We start from the raw sequence: 20,837 nt of genomic DNA, 5'->3' as shown, positions 1-20,837 counted from the left end.
GTAAAAATATTTTCTAAAAATATATGTTATACATTTAAATTTTAATCTTAAGGAAATAAAATGATCAAATTGCAATGTAATTATTTGAAATAATTCTTCTTTAAATTTTAAATATATATTTCACGATTTCAATACAAACATTAATCTTGAATTGAAATTATTCGAGAAAATATCTACACTCTGATATAAGTATCATCGCTGTAGGGAGAAATAAACAGAGTAAATTGAAACGTAAAGTTTGATCATTCAATCAAGATTCTTGATTGAAAATAAAACACTTGAAATAATTAGCGGCAGAAATAAAATTGCTTAATTATGATTTATATTTAATCATACATACCAGTATTGATTATAAAGGGAATAAATATTTCTCGATTGTATCTCAACATATTTTCACAAACTCTTCACGTCTAACAAAAAAAAAAGCGTGTTTCTCAATTAAACGTAAAATTTTCATCTGTTAACGATAAAACGCAACGAGAGAAACAATATTCAATATTGTAATTTAAATCTTAATTTCAATTTGTGTATCGAAACCTATTCAGTTACACGAATTCAATCAAAGCAGTTGAACGCTTGAGCGTAAACGTGAATTATTTATATTATTATTTCGATTATTATTCCCGAGGATAAAAGAGGATAAAAAACGCGTTTAATAAAAATGCTTAATCGCGATTTGCATTCAGTTGAATTTATTTGACGAAGCTGAACTTGTTATTAATCTCGTAAATCTGCGTTTTAAAAACCGGAAGGCAAAGTGGAAAAGATAAATCGAGGGCATTAACTCTGAATATAGAATTGAAAAATCTTCCGTTTTAATTAATTCTCGATGGGATTGACTCGTTACACGGAGCAAAGTCGTTTGAGGAAAATATACGTTAATATATTTCACGAGATTGGTTACGAGGCTAGCAGAGAATAAAACATGGAATCACGAACTTTTATAAGTATATGATATTAAGATTGTTATCGCATGATGAAATTTATTAATCAGCAAAGATTTTTGAAAATAATTCTATCAGAAAAATTTTATTTTTCAGAGAAATCAAAGAACAAATAAATTTCATCATCCTAATAATTAATATTTTATATAAAATTATTACAATGATCAAAAATTAATCTCAATTGTAATATTTTTTGTGAATAAAAAAATGTACTTTTCATTATAGAATATCATACAGAAAAAGAAGATACAAATTATAACAAGAAGCAATCGATAATTCAAACGAAAGAAAATAATGAGACTCTTATTATTCCAATATTAATATTTGTCTTAAATTATATAATTTATCTAATAATATATGTATAATCTAGATAACGGAGAAAAAAATTGATGAAATTTTCTTCGATTACATAGAATTTCATTTAAACTGTTTAAAAAATAAAAAAAATACAATCTCTTTTATTAAAATTATATTGATCAAGGAAATCAATAACAAGACAACGAGCGACATCACGAAATTAACTTATTATGTTATTACCATTATGTTATTAACATCATCATTTATTTTTCTTTGTTTCTCTTTTTCTTTTTCCCTTTATCTGGTGAACGATAAATGACAGAGTACAGTATGTACATCCACTCAATCAATCGCATATAAACTTCCGTCCTGTTGGCAATCTTTTTCACGATAATTTGCACGGTTTTGCAATTTCGATCGTCGATGACTCGTGTACGCGGCTCGAATTAATTCAATGTTCGTAGATTTAACGTTCACGTGAGACATAATGGGAGACACGGATTCCAGACTTTGCATCCTTGTGTAGATTATTTTAACGAGTGGATTGCACGCCAGGACGAGGGAACAAAAGACGACACGTACGACTCTCGAAAACGAGACGAAAAGGAAGATGGCGTATTAGCGTGTCGCGAGGGTTGAAAGCTTTGAGATCGAACAGAAGATATACGAGTAGCGCGACACGTTCGCCATTACTGTCACGTATACGGTGTCAAAGAATATGGATCTGATAAGTATGTGTGAAGGCGTGGAAGTCGCTTTTGAAATCATGCTACGTGCAAATTGTGGTACGTGTATATATATTTGGTTATTACAAGATTCTTGTGATTCTTTTTCTTATAAAGTCGTCCTTAAAAAAAAATTGAAATCTTATTTGTTTCAAATTAAATCAATCAAATTTGACAACAAAATATTAGCAAAAGGGTTTAAATGAAGAAGATTTGAACAAGTTATATTTTATAATTTTCAAAATTCATAATTTATCGAATATTGCTTTAGAAAATTGAGTTTACACGAATTTATTTTATTTATTATCAATTACTGTATTATTATATAGAATTTATGGAAATTTTCTGAATATTGATAATTCGTATTTTTGTGCAAAGGAATTATATTTCCTGTTTAAACGAAAATTACATGCGAACACAGATAATAGAAACCGCCTTCGAACCGAGGTAATTACTTGTTTCGTAACAGAGAAATTAACGCGAATGAGCAACATTATCAAACGAGGGAAAACAATAGAAGAGAACAATAATTATTTCGAGTGCAATTTGGATGCGAATAATGAGAGAATAATGAAAAATGTTACACAGAATATATGGCAAAGATTGAAGTTGTTTGGTTTAGTTTGTTAGTTCGTCGAAATTTAATTAATTAAATTAGTGCATTGCGCAATTTAATAACGAAAATTTGGTTTATTTCTGATAGTAGAAACGGGTGACACCAATGTCAACTTTGCAATTCCTTTTAAGCGATATTTTGGCATAAATTTTCTCGAGGAAAGATGCCAATGTACAGATAGCCTTGAAGAGGATCGATATATTTTCGAAGATGAAATACACGGATGCTGAATTATATTTGCAACGAAATTATACATTACATAGTTCAAGCAAAGTTATTTATAATCGTTTATTTTAGAATTATAAATAGTCTTGTTCCCAGTAAGAAAGTTTAATGAACGAAGAAACGAATGATTTATGTATCGTATTTTGTTTTCGAACATTCGATACGATTTTAAGGAAAGGAAACATGTAGGATGAAATGGTTGATTACCAACAGGTCACGACATATAATTAGTTCGAGTTGTAGTACGATAGTAGTTTGGCTTATATTAGCAGATAAACTTCACGCGTGAAGGCCGAACTATTTTGAATTCGTACGACAGAAATAAAATTAAATATGTGATAAATAAGTTGAGTTAAAATACGTTCGTATTTTGATTTGTTAACAATTAAACCTACAAAAGATTAAACAGAAAGGTTAGAAATATTCGATTGTAACAAATAAATTTATTCGTTATCACATAGATAATATTTAACTTAATTATGATGTTTAAATGAAATATATTTTATTTATTATTATTTATTACTTGTTATTTAATTTCAATTTTTTGTGCCTTTATTTTTTTTTATTTCTTTATTCATTGATGATGGAATAAAAAATATAAAATCTATCGGATCAGAACACTTAGCCTGAAATATCTAACCAAATACTATAATATAATAAAATTGGTATCTACATATAAAATCACAATCGTGATATCTCTCATATTTCACGTCAAGAAATTTTTTTTCTATATTGTTACACTTGATCCATCATTGCTCCTTATTTCTTTCCCACGAGATTTAGGATAAGATATTTGAATCAAATCAAATCAGATAAAGTTAATCGAAAATAGGAATTTTTTCGCTTCATTTGAAATGAATAAGAAATTTATATCAAATAATAATAGTAACAATTACAAATCAAATTTTGTCCAAATTTTATTCAATTTTATTTTATCGTCAAAATTTCGTACTTCCTCAAGAATGTTGGAATCTGTTACTCGTTTAAACGATTTTCCTGCGCTAAAACATTTGTCAATCAAACAAGTATTGCCCGGACCAGTGTATGATTCCATTCCACGATGCGTCGTTATCTATTCGATGTGTTTGATTGCGCCTGTATCTGACGTATCTGATAATGCTGCCCACACAATCTATGACTCACAGTAATTTGCTTCCAAATCCCTTAATTATATTAACGATTTACATAACACGCGCACAGTAAATGGCCCCTTAATAACAGGGTTCGCGGTTTAAGTCTAACCTCGTCACTTGTAGAAGTAGGCATTTACATTACTCTTAATAATTATCTCGTTGGCATATCGCCTAACCGAGCCTATATCGTTTAAACTTGTTCGATATTCAAGGAAAATCCACACTCCCTGTGCACTTTGTCCTTTGATTAAACGGAAATCAGTGGCCAATAGTTTAACACGTTAGACCGGTAATTGGCGATATACGATGGATTTGAGGATATGTGATTTGGGATTTGCATGAATTATTTGAGGTAATTAACATGGATTAAGTATGAATTTTTGAACAGATTGGAAGGAAGGAATTGAGAGGAAGAAAAATAAGAGATGTAGCATTTGGGAAAATGGAAGAAAGTTGGAAAATTGAAAATTGGAGATTTATTTAATATAACTAAGAAGTTATATTAAAAATTTTATGTTATGTCGTAATAAGATAGTAGTAGGTAGTTGAATTTTATCGTATATGCGAGGAAGTAATTATTGATTTAAGATTGGTGTGTAAAAATATAATTATCTGATTAAACTAGACACGTAGAAATAACAATTTCTTCATTTATTTAATATTATTTATTTTACGAATTATTTATATTTTATTTAAAAATGATAAATATTAATTAATTGATCTGGCATTACAGAATCTATTTCTTAAAAAGTAACAACTTTATGAAAACTAATTAAAATAATTTTATAAATTTATAAATTCGTACAAAGAAATTAAAATTAAAATAATTACTAACATAGAATTATTTTCTATTTAATTTAAAAATAAGTTTTTCCCTATGTTATTTGCCTAGAAGTACATTCTATTATAAAAATGTCAAGAGAAATCGATAAAAGAATTATGTTATCTTTACTGGTACTAAAAAGTACATGGAATATCTGTGACAATATCAAAGCAGATTAGTGGAACATGCAACCGAGATAGGAACATGGTCCTACCAATGTAACGGTATTAAGGTAGATCAAACGTGTATGAAATCATCAATTTGCTGCGAAACATTTTTTTTTCTTATATTCTATGATTCATAAAAATACATATTTGTCAATCATCATTTGTTAATTAAAATCGTTTGTCAATTAAAATTGCAGTATTCAATTTAAACTTTGTGATAAATTAATGAATACTAATGAGTGAAATGTTTCGTGGTTCTGTGGTTCTGTGGATGGATACAGTGTTATAAAGTTTATGTTAAGTAGATTAAGGAGAAAATTTATACATGTTCTTTCATATTTTAATTATAAAAAATGAATAAATATTTAATTGCATTAATTGTACAATAATTTAAAAAAAAATATGCTAGTCCAATATTATGCTTTTGTGACAAGTAGATAATGAATACAGGTATAGATAGATGATATTGGAATCTGAACGATATCAAAATTATGAATCATGTGGAAATTTAAAATTGTTCTGTTCGTTTAAAACAAAACTATTGCGTCGACGAGTTTTTTCGCAGTTCCATTTTTCTTTGCACGAAAAACCAATAATGATAAATTTATCGTCGAAGTTGCACTATGAGTTTCTATAGAACATCGATCAACAGAATATGGCGATAAAAAAGATAGGACACGAACTTCGTTAACGAAAATCCTCGTGCAGTCTAAAATTATTACTTTGCTCTTTTTTTTCTTGATATTGAACGTAAGTAAGTAGTTTATCCACAGTTTTTTTTGCGAAACTTGCCAAGTTTAGATATTAAAGATATTAAATGAAAGAATGAGATAACGTATGCCACACATTATTATTATTTTTTTTATTACATAGTAAAAGTAAAATATATTAGCTAAAATAGTTAATATAATATTGATTTTTCTATTTCTCTATTTATTTACATATTAAGATTAATTATGAACTATATCAGATTATGATTATACTTGATCATAAAAATAATAACAGACAAAATTTACATATTTGAAATCATAAAATTTCCTAAATTTTAATATTTGTAAAATTTATTTCAGTTTTATTCAACAGACAAAATTTAAACTTGATTTATCATATTTAATTTTAATTTGTTCGAAGAAACTTTTGAAATCGTAAAATATGTTAAATTTTAATACTTACGAAAATTCTTTCAGCTTTATTAAAATTCAAAGTAAATTTATTTCCGACTGGTTAATACAATATCGATGGAGCAGATAGAATAGCTGTGTGACAAATATTATTATAATTTCACGATAGAATTCTACACGAGAATATGATTATTATATCAGAATTTGCCAGAATTCATAGAACTCTGTCTAGCGTGCAAAAGATCACTATCCACGTCATAATCGAATTTTGCATGCACGGAACAATGATCAATTCTAATAGAATTGTGTCAACACTGCATTTGATTACCATTTCGTAATTAAATTATAGGCGAAACAATGATCAACAGAAATCCTTTCTTCCAAGTATATCACATATCCGAGATTATCTCTGTGTATCCATTTTGTATGCATTTTTAAGTATTCCTCCCTCTATCCATTTATTTCAATGTACCATAACATTACTAGATTACTAAGTTCATTATTCACACATGTTTATTTTCTTTTCTTTAATTCCATATTGGACTTTGCAAATAAATTTTTTTCAAAATTTAAATAATAAAAAAATACTTTTTCAAATATACAGATATTTTAAATTTATAACTTGTACAAATATTTTTTGCTTATACAAATATTTCATTTTGATATCTCTCTCAACTTATTTGAAATTTTCTTTTGCTTTGATGTACAGTTATGTATATTAATATTTAAATGTCGTATTATATTTGAATTTGCTATGAACACTCGAGGCAAAAATAATTATTTTTATTCCATTTCTTATTTGCACTATCGCTTTATCTTAAATTATATTATATAAATATATTATATAAATAATAAAGTTTCTATAATGAAGCTTCTTAAAAGCTTCTTTGAAAATTATTATTGAAAGAAAATATATATGTAAATATATATAATAAACGTATGTTTATATGTGTACAATGTTATGAGATATACATATATATCATAGAGGATATATAGTATATTATAGACAAACAGATACTTATTACAAAGTCGAATTTTATATAATACATTTATTTTTAACACGAAGAATAATTATATTAAGAATAAATATAATTCTTAATATTTGAATCAGATCGTGTCGATGTTAATTTCTAGCTTTTCCCTCAAAAATCAGGTCGCCAAATTATAAATTTTATTTCAACTCTCTTCACGCCAACTCCATACCTGTCATGAATAGTTGTTAATTTTCATGAATATTTATTATCGAATATTTATGCATAATTAAATTCGTCGAACATAGTTTAAATATAAGTATTTGCTCTTTAATATCGATATTCAAATTTTAAAATATTCATTAGTCTTAACAATGTTCATTGTTTGTCACGAATAATAAATATTCATGCAAAGATATTATAATACTTACATAAAACGCTATTGACTGACTCTTTCAAAAGCAAATATATATTGATTAGCAGATTGATTAGAAAATGTTAAATAGAAGAGATATAGAATATTTTTTTTATTGACTAACTTTTATTTAAATAACTTTTATTTATTTTCTATCATTTTATGGAATAATATATAGTTTATTCATTTTTTAAAAATTTATTTTATTTATTATTCTAATGAAAACGAGTTCATCAGTTTTATGCAAATATTATATTATGTTATTACTTTTTGTTAAAATACATTTTGATTTGAAAATGTATTATGTTAAAACAGTTTTGAAATTGCGTTCATAATGGAAAATAAGCAAACAAGCAATAAATAAACTTTCAGAGAAAATAATAAACTGCATTAGACTTTAATCATCTCACGCATCGTTTCAAAGTATACATATGCACATATTGAAGAACAAATAAACTTATTTTTTATCAAGAAAAAAATTGTAAAAAATTATTTTTAAATATAAATATTATTGGAATTTATATAATAGAGGAAGAAAACTTTTAAAATAGAAAAATAAATTCTAATAATCCTAATAATCCTAATACAGAAACAAGGAATTGAATTGAATTTATTTGAAAGAGAAGCAAAAGATGGACTTTGAGATGTATCCGAGTAAAGTGAAATAATGATTGTTAAAGTAATAAAATACAAAAATAGAATTGATTCCGAGAAAACCATGTCGTCACATGTATCTTGAATTAGAATTACAAAAAAAATTGGTATATAATATTCTTATTCTTGTTACAGCAGATTCAATATATATATATATATATATATATATATAAAACATAAAATCAAACACCTGGCAAACAACAAATCACACAATCACAATAAAATCAAAAATAGTGCGTCACCTTATCTTAAACATTTGCTAAAAACATTCCAGAAACGTTCCCCTCATAATCCTCCACATTATTCGCAATGCCGCAGACACCGAAAAATCTTCAAAGAGGAAGAGAGAGGAAAAGTGTAGTATCGTTAATCCCGGGGATTAGAGACGTCGTTGAGAAAGGAAGGGTGCAGCGAGGTCAAGATGCGTACGCGAATCGCGTGGCTGTCCGCCTCTGGCTCGGAGGCGGCGGGGGTGGATGGCCGAGCGAAGGTGGGCGGAGGGGTGCACGGAGGCACTTAACGTGGAGCTCATTCATCAGTCGACAACGTTCGGTGATTCATGCGACACACGCGAGCCGCGTGTGTGTATACACGGCTTCTCTCGTCGGTCGATGCCCACGAGAAACGTGTTTTACGCCCGATTTCGCCGCAATGATGCACGCCAACGCGCTCCAAATCGATCCCACACGATCGATCCTCCATAAAGTTGTCGTACGACCGAGATATTGGCGGAAGCCTGACCTCTCTCCGCGTGTACACACGTTCGAACGCTCTTTGTATTTTTTTTTTTTGAGCTTGTTACAGGTTTTTAGATGAAGATTTTAATAATAATTTCGATTTTTTGTTATGGATATTTCGAGGATTGAGTTGAATTTATTTTATACAGTCGAAAAGGGGAAAATAAATACATGTTTAGAGTTTAGAGAAAGTAAGATAGATGCGATATGTCGTTCAATAGTATGCTTATGATTCTTGATACTTCAAAGAAATATTGCTAGAAAAGAAAAATAATGAAGAAAGTTTCACTTTCTCATTTTCGATTATCTTTGTGAAAATAATAATAATAAAACTGGATTGGATTCAGACTCTTGTGATTATAGATGTGTAAAGATCTAGATCAAGTTTAATTTATTTGTGCATAACTCAAATATAAAACTTTAGTTTTCTCAAACTTTTCCAAACCATCAGATATTTTAATTAAAAAAAATAATATAAATAGTTAGTGATAATATTCGTTTATATAAGTGATGAATTTTGAAGTTTTAATTTCTGCATTTTATTAGATGTATTTTTTATTCTTTTTTTAAGTAATTATATTGTATTTTAAATGATATTATAAAATGAACAAAAAAGTATAATATAAAATTAAAATATTTTTTATTTATATTTTGTAAAACTAAATTTGAGTATAATTTAATTTGTTATACTATATTTTTAGCATGTCATTAGAGTATTGGGATATTTTTATTGTGTTATATTCGATAATAATATTCAAACAATTTTAAAATATATTAATAATATACTTCAATATTTTTCCTTCGATTTTTTATCGCATTTTTTTCCTCACTCGGCAGGATACATACTCCAACCAATGTTGTTTCATGTTACTATGAATCATCGATGATTCATGGTAGTTTTATCAAGAGTAATTTTTTAAAGAAACAAGTATACTTTGACATGCACTATTATCAATAAAAAAAAAACCTTGAAATATAATATTAATTTAATATAATGTAAATGATCAGTTAGAATAATACATAATGTTAAATAAATATTTAAATTGAATACAAAATTTTTTACGGAATGTAATAATACTAAATTATAACTAAATTATAACATGGAAATATCAACAAAACTTTGATTATGTTAAACATTTATTTAAAATCAGGTTATAGATTAAAAAACTTAGATTTTAAAAGTTTAAAAACAAGAAGAATGTACGTGAAAAATCGTATGATAAGAATCAGTAGTAACAACTATGCAGTACTGTTTATAAATATTTTATCACTTTTATTTTATCCTGAAAGTGAATGCAAAATAATCAATTTTCAACTTTAAATAAGCTCGAGAAATTGTACTATATATCAATAATATAAATTGAAAATCATTTTATTTAAGAATATTTAGATCAGAGCACGATATAAATCTTTTAATTCTTTTATCCATGAAATATATCCAAATGCTTATGAACAATAAGTGCATTTACATATCCCTTCGACAGAAAACGCTTGATACCGCACGAATACGTCGTTTTTTTTCCATCAGAGTTGCGATAGGCGATCAGGATCAATAATTCGCGTTAATAATACAAAATTACCAACGGCGGTAAGAAAGTGTATTGCATAATGAATGACATCGTGCGACAAAAGAGGGTGAATTTAATGCATTCGTGCTACGACATGATTCGTAGAATTGCACCCCCTTTGCAATAGAACACCGTGTTAATCTATCACCATAAATTTGTTATTATACGTTCGAAAATTAATTTTCACTTATTCTATATTTGTCTATTGTGGAGCACGAAGGCGTATTGTCTGGAGTTTAAAACTATTTCTGTACAAACTTTTGACCTTTCGAAATTAGATTTCGATATAGGTGATAAAAATCCTTAATTAAATTTGGGAGTAATTATTTTTGGATGCAATGATTTCTATTAATTAAAATTAATCGAGTATAATTTACAGTTTATTTATAATTTACATATATATTTTTTGTATTTTCTATTAAGAACAAAGAACTTATAAATTACACATATTATTTCCTTCGTAAGTTAGTTTCATGTTTCAAAATTATATCTTAAAAATAATATCTCTCATCATCAACAATTTGTTCGTAATATTTTATCGTACAAATGTACATATTTCAAAAGGAGGGAGGAAAAAAAGTACAGCAAACGATTTCATTTCGACGTCACTTTATTGTCTACATCCCTTAGTAGCGTATCTGTTTCTCAATCTTCACATTTCTCTTTTATTCAATGCATTCTTATCTCTCACAATAGAAGAGAATAAAAAATTGTAAAAAATTACCAGCAATTCACAATAGCTTTCTAAAAATGTTGATTTATATTCTTGAAAAATTCAAAAAGATTTACAATAATTCATAAAAATTAAAAATAAAAAAAATAAATAACTTTCTAAAGATAGATATATCAGAATAATAATATTCTTTTTTCACTTTTTAGATATCCTAGACGCATATCTCAAAAATTATAATAAATATAATAAAAATTCAATGGGCGATACCCATCGGTTGAACGGAATTTTTCCTTTTTCCAATCATTTTACCTTCTTACCTTCAGTATTGCCATTCCTTTATCGATCCTCTCCACACATCAGTCGTTCCACGTCTGCTTTCTATTTATTCCACCCCCGTCGATTCGTGATTGGTCGATAGATAAAAAAAAAAAAGAAAAGAAAAAAAGAAGAAATCGTTCGCAGTGTCTCTGTCCAACTCACCGACAATCATGTTCGTATAGTGGTCGTGCTAGGCGAAGACGTAAAGAGAAACTGAAACACCACCTGTAGTTATAAACCCGTGGATCTATAGTTAGCGCTTTCGCCCCCGAACCGTGGAGGGAAGCTTTCCATAAATAAAAATAACTACCTTCCTCCCTCGCGTGTAGCAAAGGGGTTCCTCGAGAATTACGCTCCCGTTTCCTATGGTTTTCGTCGTTTGCACAGTCAGCTGCGGCTAATCGAGTCGACTAAGGTTGTTGCGTCCGATTTGAAATATCGTGTGGAAGATTTAATCGTGTTTTCGATTGTTATTTTCGTACATATTCTCGGGGAATAAAGAATATCGAGGCATTAAGAAGTGATTTTATTTTGGATCGAGTGAGATTATTATTCAGTGGATTGAAATTGTGAGAAGAAATAAATGTTTCTTGTGTAGAGGGAATAGGGAGTGAAGATGGAATTCGATTTGAATTAAATATGTATATATGAATCGAAAAAAATAATTATAATACATATAATACGCAAGATAAAGTGATTCGACTTTGGTTTTAAAATAAATTTTTTTTGTATTTTTTATTTTAATATAGAAAGTGGGTTACTTTGTTAAAGTTTATATCAATTTAATCTATTTTTTCGGATGATGCTTTTTTTAAAAAAATAATCGTGAGTTTTATCGTACGTTTTCATAAGTGATGAATTTTTCTTTATTTTGATAAATATTCAGATTATTTTTCATTATTTTCAACCGTAATTATTCAATATAATTCATATTGTGAAAACATAAAAGAAAAATAAAGTTTTACTTAGTGTAACAAGAGAAGTGAATAGATGTTTTGAAGTGCTATTGATTTGCAGAATTATGGAAGAAACGAAGAGATCAAGCATTCGCATAATACGAGGAAAAATAGTAAAGAATTGCAAATGGTAAGCCAAGAAATGGAATATCGATTAACCGGTAGTTTTTAGCTATAACTGTACTATTACGTCCGAGTAAATGATACTATTTTAGACTTTTTATGTATGCATACATTATCTAAGTAAATTCCTTCGTGAACTGCACATTAATCGTTGTTTTATACCACGAATATTTCTTTTTACTGCGTTTTACAAAAAAAATCTATGTGCACTTTTAATGAAAAAATGTTATATTAATTATTTTATTTGGAGTTATTATCAAATTAATAAAAAAGATTTTATAAATATTTTATTACACAGATCCTACAAATAACTCGTTTAAATTTTATAAATTTCACAATATTATTTATAAATATTAATAAATATCAAATATTTTTGTGTTAAGTAAAATTTTATTAAAATTTTCTTATTAAATTTATTGAAATGTAAGACGCATTATATCATATATATGTACAATTGTTAAGAAATCCTATTATTTTATTCATAAAATAATTTTTAAAAAACAAAAATCCTTATGCATATAATTTCTTATTTAAATCATATTACATATCTATTAATAGTCACTTTCAATTTAATTTAACTGATACGAATTGATGGACAGCACAATCCAACGCGTCTTCTTTCATCAAGAATATTCCATCCAAGGACTCGCAACTTCTCGTTTGTCCTAATCGAAACGTTGCTCTCGTTAACGCAAATGTTTTTGCTTTAACCTGATTCTTGGCAGTAAAAGCGATTAAAACGCGGTTCTCTGGCGTGCTCGTGTCAAAGGGTAACGACTAACGTGTCTTTGATGACAAGGATACGATGCACGCTCGTGTGTATATACGTTGGATCTATATTTCATAGTACACGGCAACACGCGGTGACGTCTTTAAACGGACATGATTATTATCGTTGTCTACGTACAGTCTGATCGATACCATTGTGCGCCACCATTTTTGCTTTGAGTTTCGATTCGACCTTGTTTCAGAAACGGAACGTCCTTGTTTCTGAAAAGCACAAGCGACTCGCGAAATTTTAGACGGACCTTCGTTCCACCACCAAATTATGTGGTTTGGAATTATCGATAAATTTTCGACGATCGATCAATTGAGGTTTTGAACAATTGTGAAAATAAAATGGATGAAAGTTGAGAAAGAAAATAAACTTCATTTTAAATGTATCGAAACAGAACACGTTTATTGATGTTGAATATTTGTTTTAAGGAAATGTAATTGATAGAGATAAGTTAAAATTTAATTTTTTTTTTCAGATTCGAAAAATTTGAATTCGAAATTTTATGTGGTTTCGAAAGAATGGTCTTGAAAGAATGTTTATTTTCTCATTTTTTTTCTTTGAAGATCTTAATTTGTCTCTGAAAAGGTTAAACGAGAAATCAAAGGTTAGAAGAGTCAGTTAATTCTTGTTATGTGAACTCCAGTGTTATGTGTTACTCTTTGTTCCCTGGCGGATTCAGATAAATGGAGTTGCGCAGTATACGAGGTGTTTCACATAACTGGGTCAAGCTATTTCTTTAAAACGATAGGAGATTGACAAAAATTTCATTTGGCAAAATTAAATTCTAGACAATAAGAAGATACATTGAATGATATAAAATATCTGCAATTTTATTTGAGAAAATAACTTTTATTTAAAACTCAAAAAAACTTTCAATATAAATATTCTCGCAAATCAAAATAAATTAAAATTAAAATTGATTTTATTTAAGGTATTAAGCCTGATTGATTATAATATGATGTATATTTTACAAGTACAAAATATAGTATAAATAAATTGTAGATAATATAATTCTGAATTAACAGTAGTTTAGTAAAAAATTAAATTAGAAAATGTAGAAACTTTAATATTTTTTAACCAAAAAATTACAATTGTCTGCAACTTTTTAATTTTATAATATTTTTTCCAAGTCAAATGAAAACTCCAGTTCATATACGTACTGCTGCGATAATAATGTCTCACTAAAATCTTACACTTCAATTATTTCGTGTGTTCCCGCGGTCGCAAAGAGGAACAAGTTCAGTGAAACTTTCATTTCACAAAGAACCTCTTTTCCTACATTTTCTGTTCAAATCTCATAATTTGCATCAATCATTCTAAATATCCTGCACGACCTCGATTACCAATGGCAATAAAACGTCCACTTGTAACACTTCAAAACGAGCACCGTCAATCGCCATAAATCTCGTCAAATAGCGTCAAACCCGCGTCCAATGCGATATTCCAATAAAGTATTGCTGATTTGGCTCATTGTCGTCATGATGAATGTCTTTGTTAGTCGATAAATTCTGATGATTCATTCCATCTCTTTGTTTATTGTATCACTGAATGATTAGTCACTACAACTGCAAGTTTGAATTATTTCATTTTGAAGTATTTAATATTATTTCGTATCCTTATTTCCTATTTTAATGATGAAGATTTTTTTATGATTTTTGTTACACAAAATGAATATAAATTAGAATTAAGAATAGAATAGAATTTAGAATATTCAAAAGTAATTCTGTTTTTCAAATTAATAATATAAAATATTGTCATAAATTTGTAATATAAAACTATATTTGTATAGATATAATTTATATTTCAAATGATAACAATTTACAATTTAAAAATTTACTTATAGCATGTATAATCAAATTTAAATAAAAGCATGATATTAAAAATAATAAAAAGTAAATAAAATAATAAAAATAGAAAAATATGCATGAAATTACTGATATTAAATAAATAATTGATGAGAATGATTCAGATGAGGAAAAAAGATGTATTTATATTTTTAAGATTTTTAATTTTATTTTATATCCATTAAATAATTATATCTATTCTAAAAAAATGTTAATAATAAAAAATTAATTATTAAGATAAAGTAATGATTCATCGTATATTTCTAATAAGTTCCATCATTTATAGCTTGCAATAATTAATTGCCACAGATAAAGATATAATTAACTAAACTTTGATATTTCTTATGCAGAAAAGCTAAAAATACATAAAATTCAATAGAATTTCTAATTTTCTTGTAATCAATCTTTCAACTCAAAACATTCATTGATTAAATTTTCCTTATCTATTCTATAAATAATTTTTACATGAGAAATCTATCTCTGTATTTTAAAAATACATATTGCACTTTTGTCTTGAAAATTATACAATTGATATATTTAAAAAACAGTTTCAAAGAAGCACATATATCGATAATATATATATCATCTAAACCAAAGATAAAAATAAAAAAATCTTCGAAATTTTCTTCAGGCTGTGCTCCTTGACTTTGACCCGTCTGGTGATTTTACGGCCATTAGGCTCTGATTTAACCTCGATCAGCATCGCGGTGAAAATGCAGAGCTCGAAGAGAACCCTACGTTCAAACGAGATGGCCATTCCCAGCGGTGGCATGCTGGACACTGAACTCGAGCTCCAATTCGCCCTTCAGTATCCACATTTTCTCAAGAGGGACGGTAACAAACTGCTGATACAGCTTCAGAGGAGAAAACGCTATAAAAATCGCACCATGCTCGGATACAAGACTCTAGCTGAGGGAGTGATCAACATGGCTCAGGTAAGTGGATCGAGTATACTGTTCGATATAGGGTTCGATATAGGGATGCATTTCCTCTTAGCAAATGAGGATTAAAACCAGATTATGTATCGTTAACGCTCAATTTGGTCGTTGGTCTTGACATTTAGCTTAGTCGTTAGTCTCACAGCGGTCCTGTCGGATTCTGCTTGTTTGGTGAGGTGATAACGGAGAGAAAAAAGAAGAACTTGTGAAACTTGTCTTTCAATTTAGTGGAATTGAAGAATTTTTTGTTTAAAATTTGATAGTAAAAGTTTATATTTGAATTATACATTATTTAATGGAATTGCATTATTTAATGATAGTAAAAAAAATTATTATTATATGACTTTTTCATATTTTTTTACTTTCTTTTATGCATTATATTTTTATGATGCAATAAAAACTTTCAATTAAATTCAAGGAACTGTATAGTATAATAATTTTTTGTGTTAATGTTATATAAAGTTCATACTGATATTAATTTTTCAATTTTAATAATAAAATTAAATAACTTGTATGTTTTATTCTTCAAAATAAATATTCTTTATCCAAGTATAATCAATTTAATGAATTTGTTAAAATAGATACTGTGAATAATAATTTGGAATAAATTATATTAGAAATAAGTGGAAAATAAAAATTGTTGAATAAGAATAAATACGTTAGATTTTTTTTTCATTATAAAAAATTAAATTATAATAATTAATCAAAATTGATGACAGAATAATATGATATGTGATAGAATGATTTATTGATTCCAATTCATTACTACAAGGCTATCGTTTAATTTGAGATGTACATATATAGCATAACATTATTATACCTGTGTTTGAATCTCCAGAGATTGGATTGCAAATGCAATGCATTAGATTAAATCAGGATATCTTGTGACATACAGAAACCATATACGAATGAATATTTTGAGTTAAAGAAGAGTTGCATCTAATTTAAAATTCTTGTTTAATATGTTTCATTATTAAAATTTATAAAAATGCATTAAAAACAGTCTTATTTTATATGCATTTGATTCATTATATATTATATAATTTAATTATTTATTATTTATTCATTTACATAAACATATTTTTAATAATATATTCTAAAAAACTAATAATAAGAACAAAAGAAATAACCAGAAGAGTTTTTTAATTTAATAACTTAACAATGTCATAAATACAGATTTATTTTTCAAGTTTAAGAAGATCAATCGTTCAATCTTCATTTCTGCAGCATCCCTATTTCCTTCTCATCTAATCTTTTACACGAACATTCGTTCACCTTAATCAAAATTTTCGGCACCCTACCACTTTGCAAAAAAAAAAAGAAAAGAAACGAATCATTTCTCATCGTTCTGTTGCACCTGCGTGTATTTACAGGTTCTCCAGAAGCAGATGGACCTGGAGTTGGAGCTGGTGTCGGACAAGGCTGAAAAATATGGCGGACATTCGGTCGCGCTGGCTCGCGTGAGCGTCGTCGCGCTCAGCTCTCAGCCGGTCGACCAGGACAAAAGACTGAACGACCCGAATGAGAGGCTCTGTCCCGAATATAGCGACGAGGAGGAAGAGTTCAGTTCAGAAGGCGAGGCGGAAGGCAGCGACAGCGAGCCAACTCTTGAGATGCACAGGCGGAAGAGTCGGGGAAAGATTCCGACGAATGCCAGGGTATGTGAAAGGAATTAGTTCCGCTTTGCTAAGTGTAACTGCCTATTGTATTGAGTGGCTTCTTTTCATATCTGATTGTTGCAAAGACCACGTACAATAGTAGTACTTTATTTACTGGCTAATTGATGAGTCGCTAATTCTATTTGTTTTTGAAGATTTTTTTTTTTTAATAATTATCAGTTTTGGATGAGAGGTTAATAAAAATATGAATCAAGCAGATTGAGAAATTGAGATAAGATAGGATAACTAGTTTTTGATTTGTAATGTTTAGAAAGCGTTCAAAAATTGCAGCTCATATCGTATATTATTTATTGTAATTTTCATTACTGTCTCAAAATAAAAAAGAGAAGAATTTTGAAAAATTTAACAAGAGATAATATATATTTTTATTGACATACATTTTTATGACAAGATAAAATATAAGGTTTCATCATTGCTGTTATAGTCCAAACATAGAATTTATTAGTATGTATAATGAGAAAAAAGAAATTTAAATGTATTATTGGAAATACAAGTTTGCAATGATTACTTAACTATTATATTAAAATTAAAATTGTAATAATTTCAATAAATTCGTGTTTATCGTTGCAGCAAAGAAATTTGAAGCAAAAATTCATAGCTCTGCTGAAAAGACGGTTCAGGGTATCCGAGGATTTGGATCAAGATCAAGAGGAAATCGGGCAGAAGCTTTCAGGTAATTATCCACGTATTATCCTTTCACCAAAAATATAAAAATTCTAGAGAAATAATACACACATTTCACGAACATCTTATTCATTATTTTATAGAGTCGTTAACTGGATTTGTTAAAGGCGCAGAGATGGAAATCGAAGAACTGTTCGATGAACTGGAAGATTTGTCCGACAGTGGTCCAGAATTGGACACCATGTCGGTCAGTAGCACACCCAAGCCATCCCTTCGACCTTTCTTCAGTTCTAGTCGATCTCTCCTCGCTCCTCCTCATTCCGGTAAGTGAACTTGCTTCTATTATATCGTTGAGTATCGTAGATTTTGTAACACGTGAATCTTGATTGGCAAATACGAATGTTTGCAATGCTTCGTACGATGTAACTATTAACGATGTAACGATGTAACGAAGAGGAAGAAAGAACAAAAGAAGTGTAATAACATTATGACCATTTTAGAAATCAGTCTAATTATTCCTTCTGTCGAAATAAATTGCATACGGTAAGGAATGTTATATCATGTCATTTGACAAATATTATCTTTTAATTTGCTTTTGCTAGAAAGAAAAAGAGGTATTTTGTGCAATTGAAAAAAGTAAACACTTTCTACAAATCAAAAGTAAAAATTTAATATTTTTCATCGAGAATACTGTAGTTGTTGATATATAATTTAAATATCTTTGTAGATTTTTTATTGTTATACATATTAAGTTTGTATTTTCAGAATTTTTATAAGAACGATATCTGCATAAAAGATATACCATTATTTTTATTTTAATTTTATTTTTAGAATATATCACTGTTAATATATGTAATATTAGTTTGAAATAAATAGAAAAATTTGTAGAAAATATTTTAGTGAAATTAGAAACTTTTAATTAATATCATAGTTATCACAAGATTTAGATATTCATTGCTTGTATATTATAGAATTAAAGAATAGAAATATTGTATTTAACTTTTATAATAATCATTTTTATTATATATTAGTATTATATATTAATATGTAATCATTAATTTAATATAATGAGACTTGCCAACATTACGAGAGTTAAACTAAATTAAATATTTTCGATACTTGTAGAAAGTGTGTTTGAAAAATTTTCTTTTTTTTCATTTATAATTTGGCCATATTTGACATTTTGCAGCATTGTATAGCCGTTTGCTATTTTGTTATATGTATATTTATGGCATTTTAAGTTATATATCTTCCTCTTTTTCAATATAAGAATATCACGCTATTGAAACTATATTATATTATATTAAAAAAAAATGAACAAAGTAAAAAGAAAAATTTTTTATCTTGTATTGATCTGGATTAGTTCTGTATACAATGATTCAAGATTAAAACGATTTAATCCTACTCTTCTGTTATATTGAGTCTCTTTGTTTTCTAGAAATATCTCAGAAATATTTATTCTTATGCGTTCTGATTTCTATTATACTTTCTATGTACGTCAATTTTTTTCAAGATTAATGATTGAATTTATTTCAAGATATCACGAAATTTTCACATTTTTGAACGACTAGTAAAAATTTTATTGTAATACAATTCACTATTTTTTTAGATAATTTTCTTTTATTAAGAGGATTGGTTTGAAAGTTTTGAAATAAGAATTTATAATAATAATAATTTTACTTTATATATAATATTAACAAAATTTATATCTATATTTATTTTTTTTTATTATAATTTCTGCAATTATAAAACTTGAATATCTGAAATATCGATTTGCTTATTAAAGAAAAATATGGTTATATGGAAAATTGTTAAAGTGGAAAATGTAGAGAATATGGAGATAAATCCGTTGAATATAATAGGATTTTACACTTGAGCTCATCCAGTTTTTGTAGAATTAAATGAAAGCTAGTGACCAAGTATTGTTCGAAGAAAATAAAGTTCCTTTCATAATTTAATCTGAACCTTTTTTTTTATACTAACGAAATAAATTCTAAATATGAATAAAAATAAATATATGTCATGATGTAAAAGTTGTAATGGAAAATTTCATTATATTAATTATATTATTTATAAAATTTATAAAATTTAATTTAATCTACAAATAAATTTAAATATTTGCTTCGATATTGTACAATCGATATTACCAAATTTTCAATATTTATTTAATTTTATTTAATTTACGTTTCTCATTTCTTTATTATAGTAATTATATAAATATTGGCACAATCAAATATATAATGAAGTTATTTAAAAATCTCAATTAAAAATTTATATATATTTATATTATAAATCTCAATTTATAATATATATATATATATATATATATACATCAAATACATGAGAATTTATTATATATTATACATTACAACTTTAAATATATCTTAGAATTATGATTACAATTTAGAGATGAAAATAAAAGACATATCAAAACTTTCATAAATTTTTCTCTTTGAGCATTTGAATTCAAATTTGAATGTTAAAGGATTTTTATTAACATTATTATAA

General features: G+C 27.2%; 1 protein-coding gene across 10 annotated transcripts in view; it reads left to right on the top strand.

Moving 5' to 3' along the window:
- LOC108001349 (phosphofurin acidic cluster sorting protein 2) overlaps positions 1-20,837 on the top strand; it is a 74,240-nt gene that overhangs the window by 37,367 nt on the left and 16,036 nt on the right. For 5 of the 10 annotated variants that reach the window (XM_017062304.3, XM_017062300.3, XM_017062299.3 and 2 more), the window contains 4 exons: positions 15,720-16,023; positions 17,400-17,684; positions 18,276-18,378; positions 18,473-18,652. In XM_017062304.3, the coding sequence (XP_016917793.2) occupies positions 15,720-16,023; positions 17,400-17,684; positions 18,276-18,378; positions 18,473-18,652 (872 nt within the window). Of the gene's footprint in view, positions 1-12,393; positions 12,474-15,719; positions 16,024-17,399; positions 17,685-18,275; positions 18,379-18,472; positions 18,653-20,837 lie in introns of those variants that run through there. The other 5 variants (XM_062075822.1, XM_017062303.3, XM_017062302.3 and 2 more) reach the window with 2 other exon arrangements.

The sequence above is a fragment of the Apis cerana genome, linkage group LG5 (genome assembly GCF_029169275.1).
Source record: "Apis cerana isolate GH-2021 linkage group LG5, AcerK_1.0, whole genome shotgun sequence".
In the NCBI taxonomy this organism is placed as follows: Eukaryota; Metazoa; Arthropoda; class Insecta; order Hymenoptera; family Apidae; genus Apis; species Apis cerana.
Note: the sequence above shows the minus strand (reverse complement) of the source record. Positions and strands in the feature narration are given on the sequence as shown.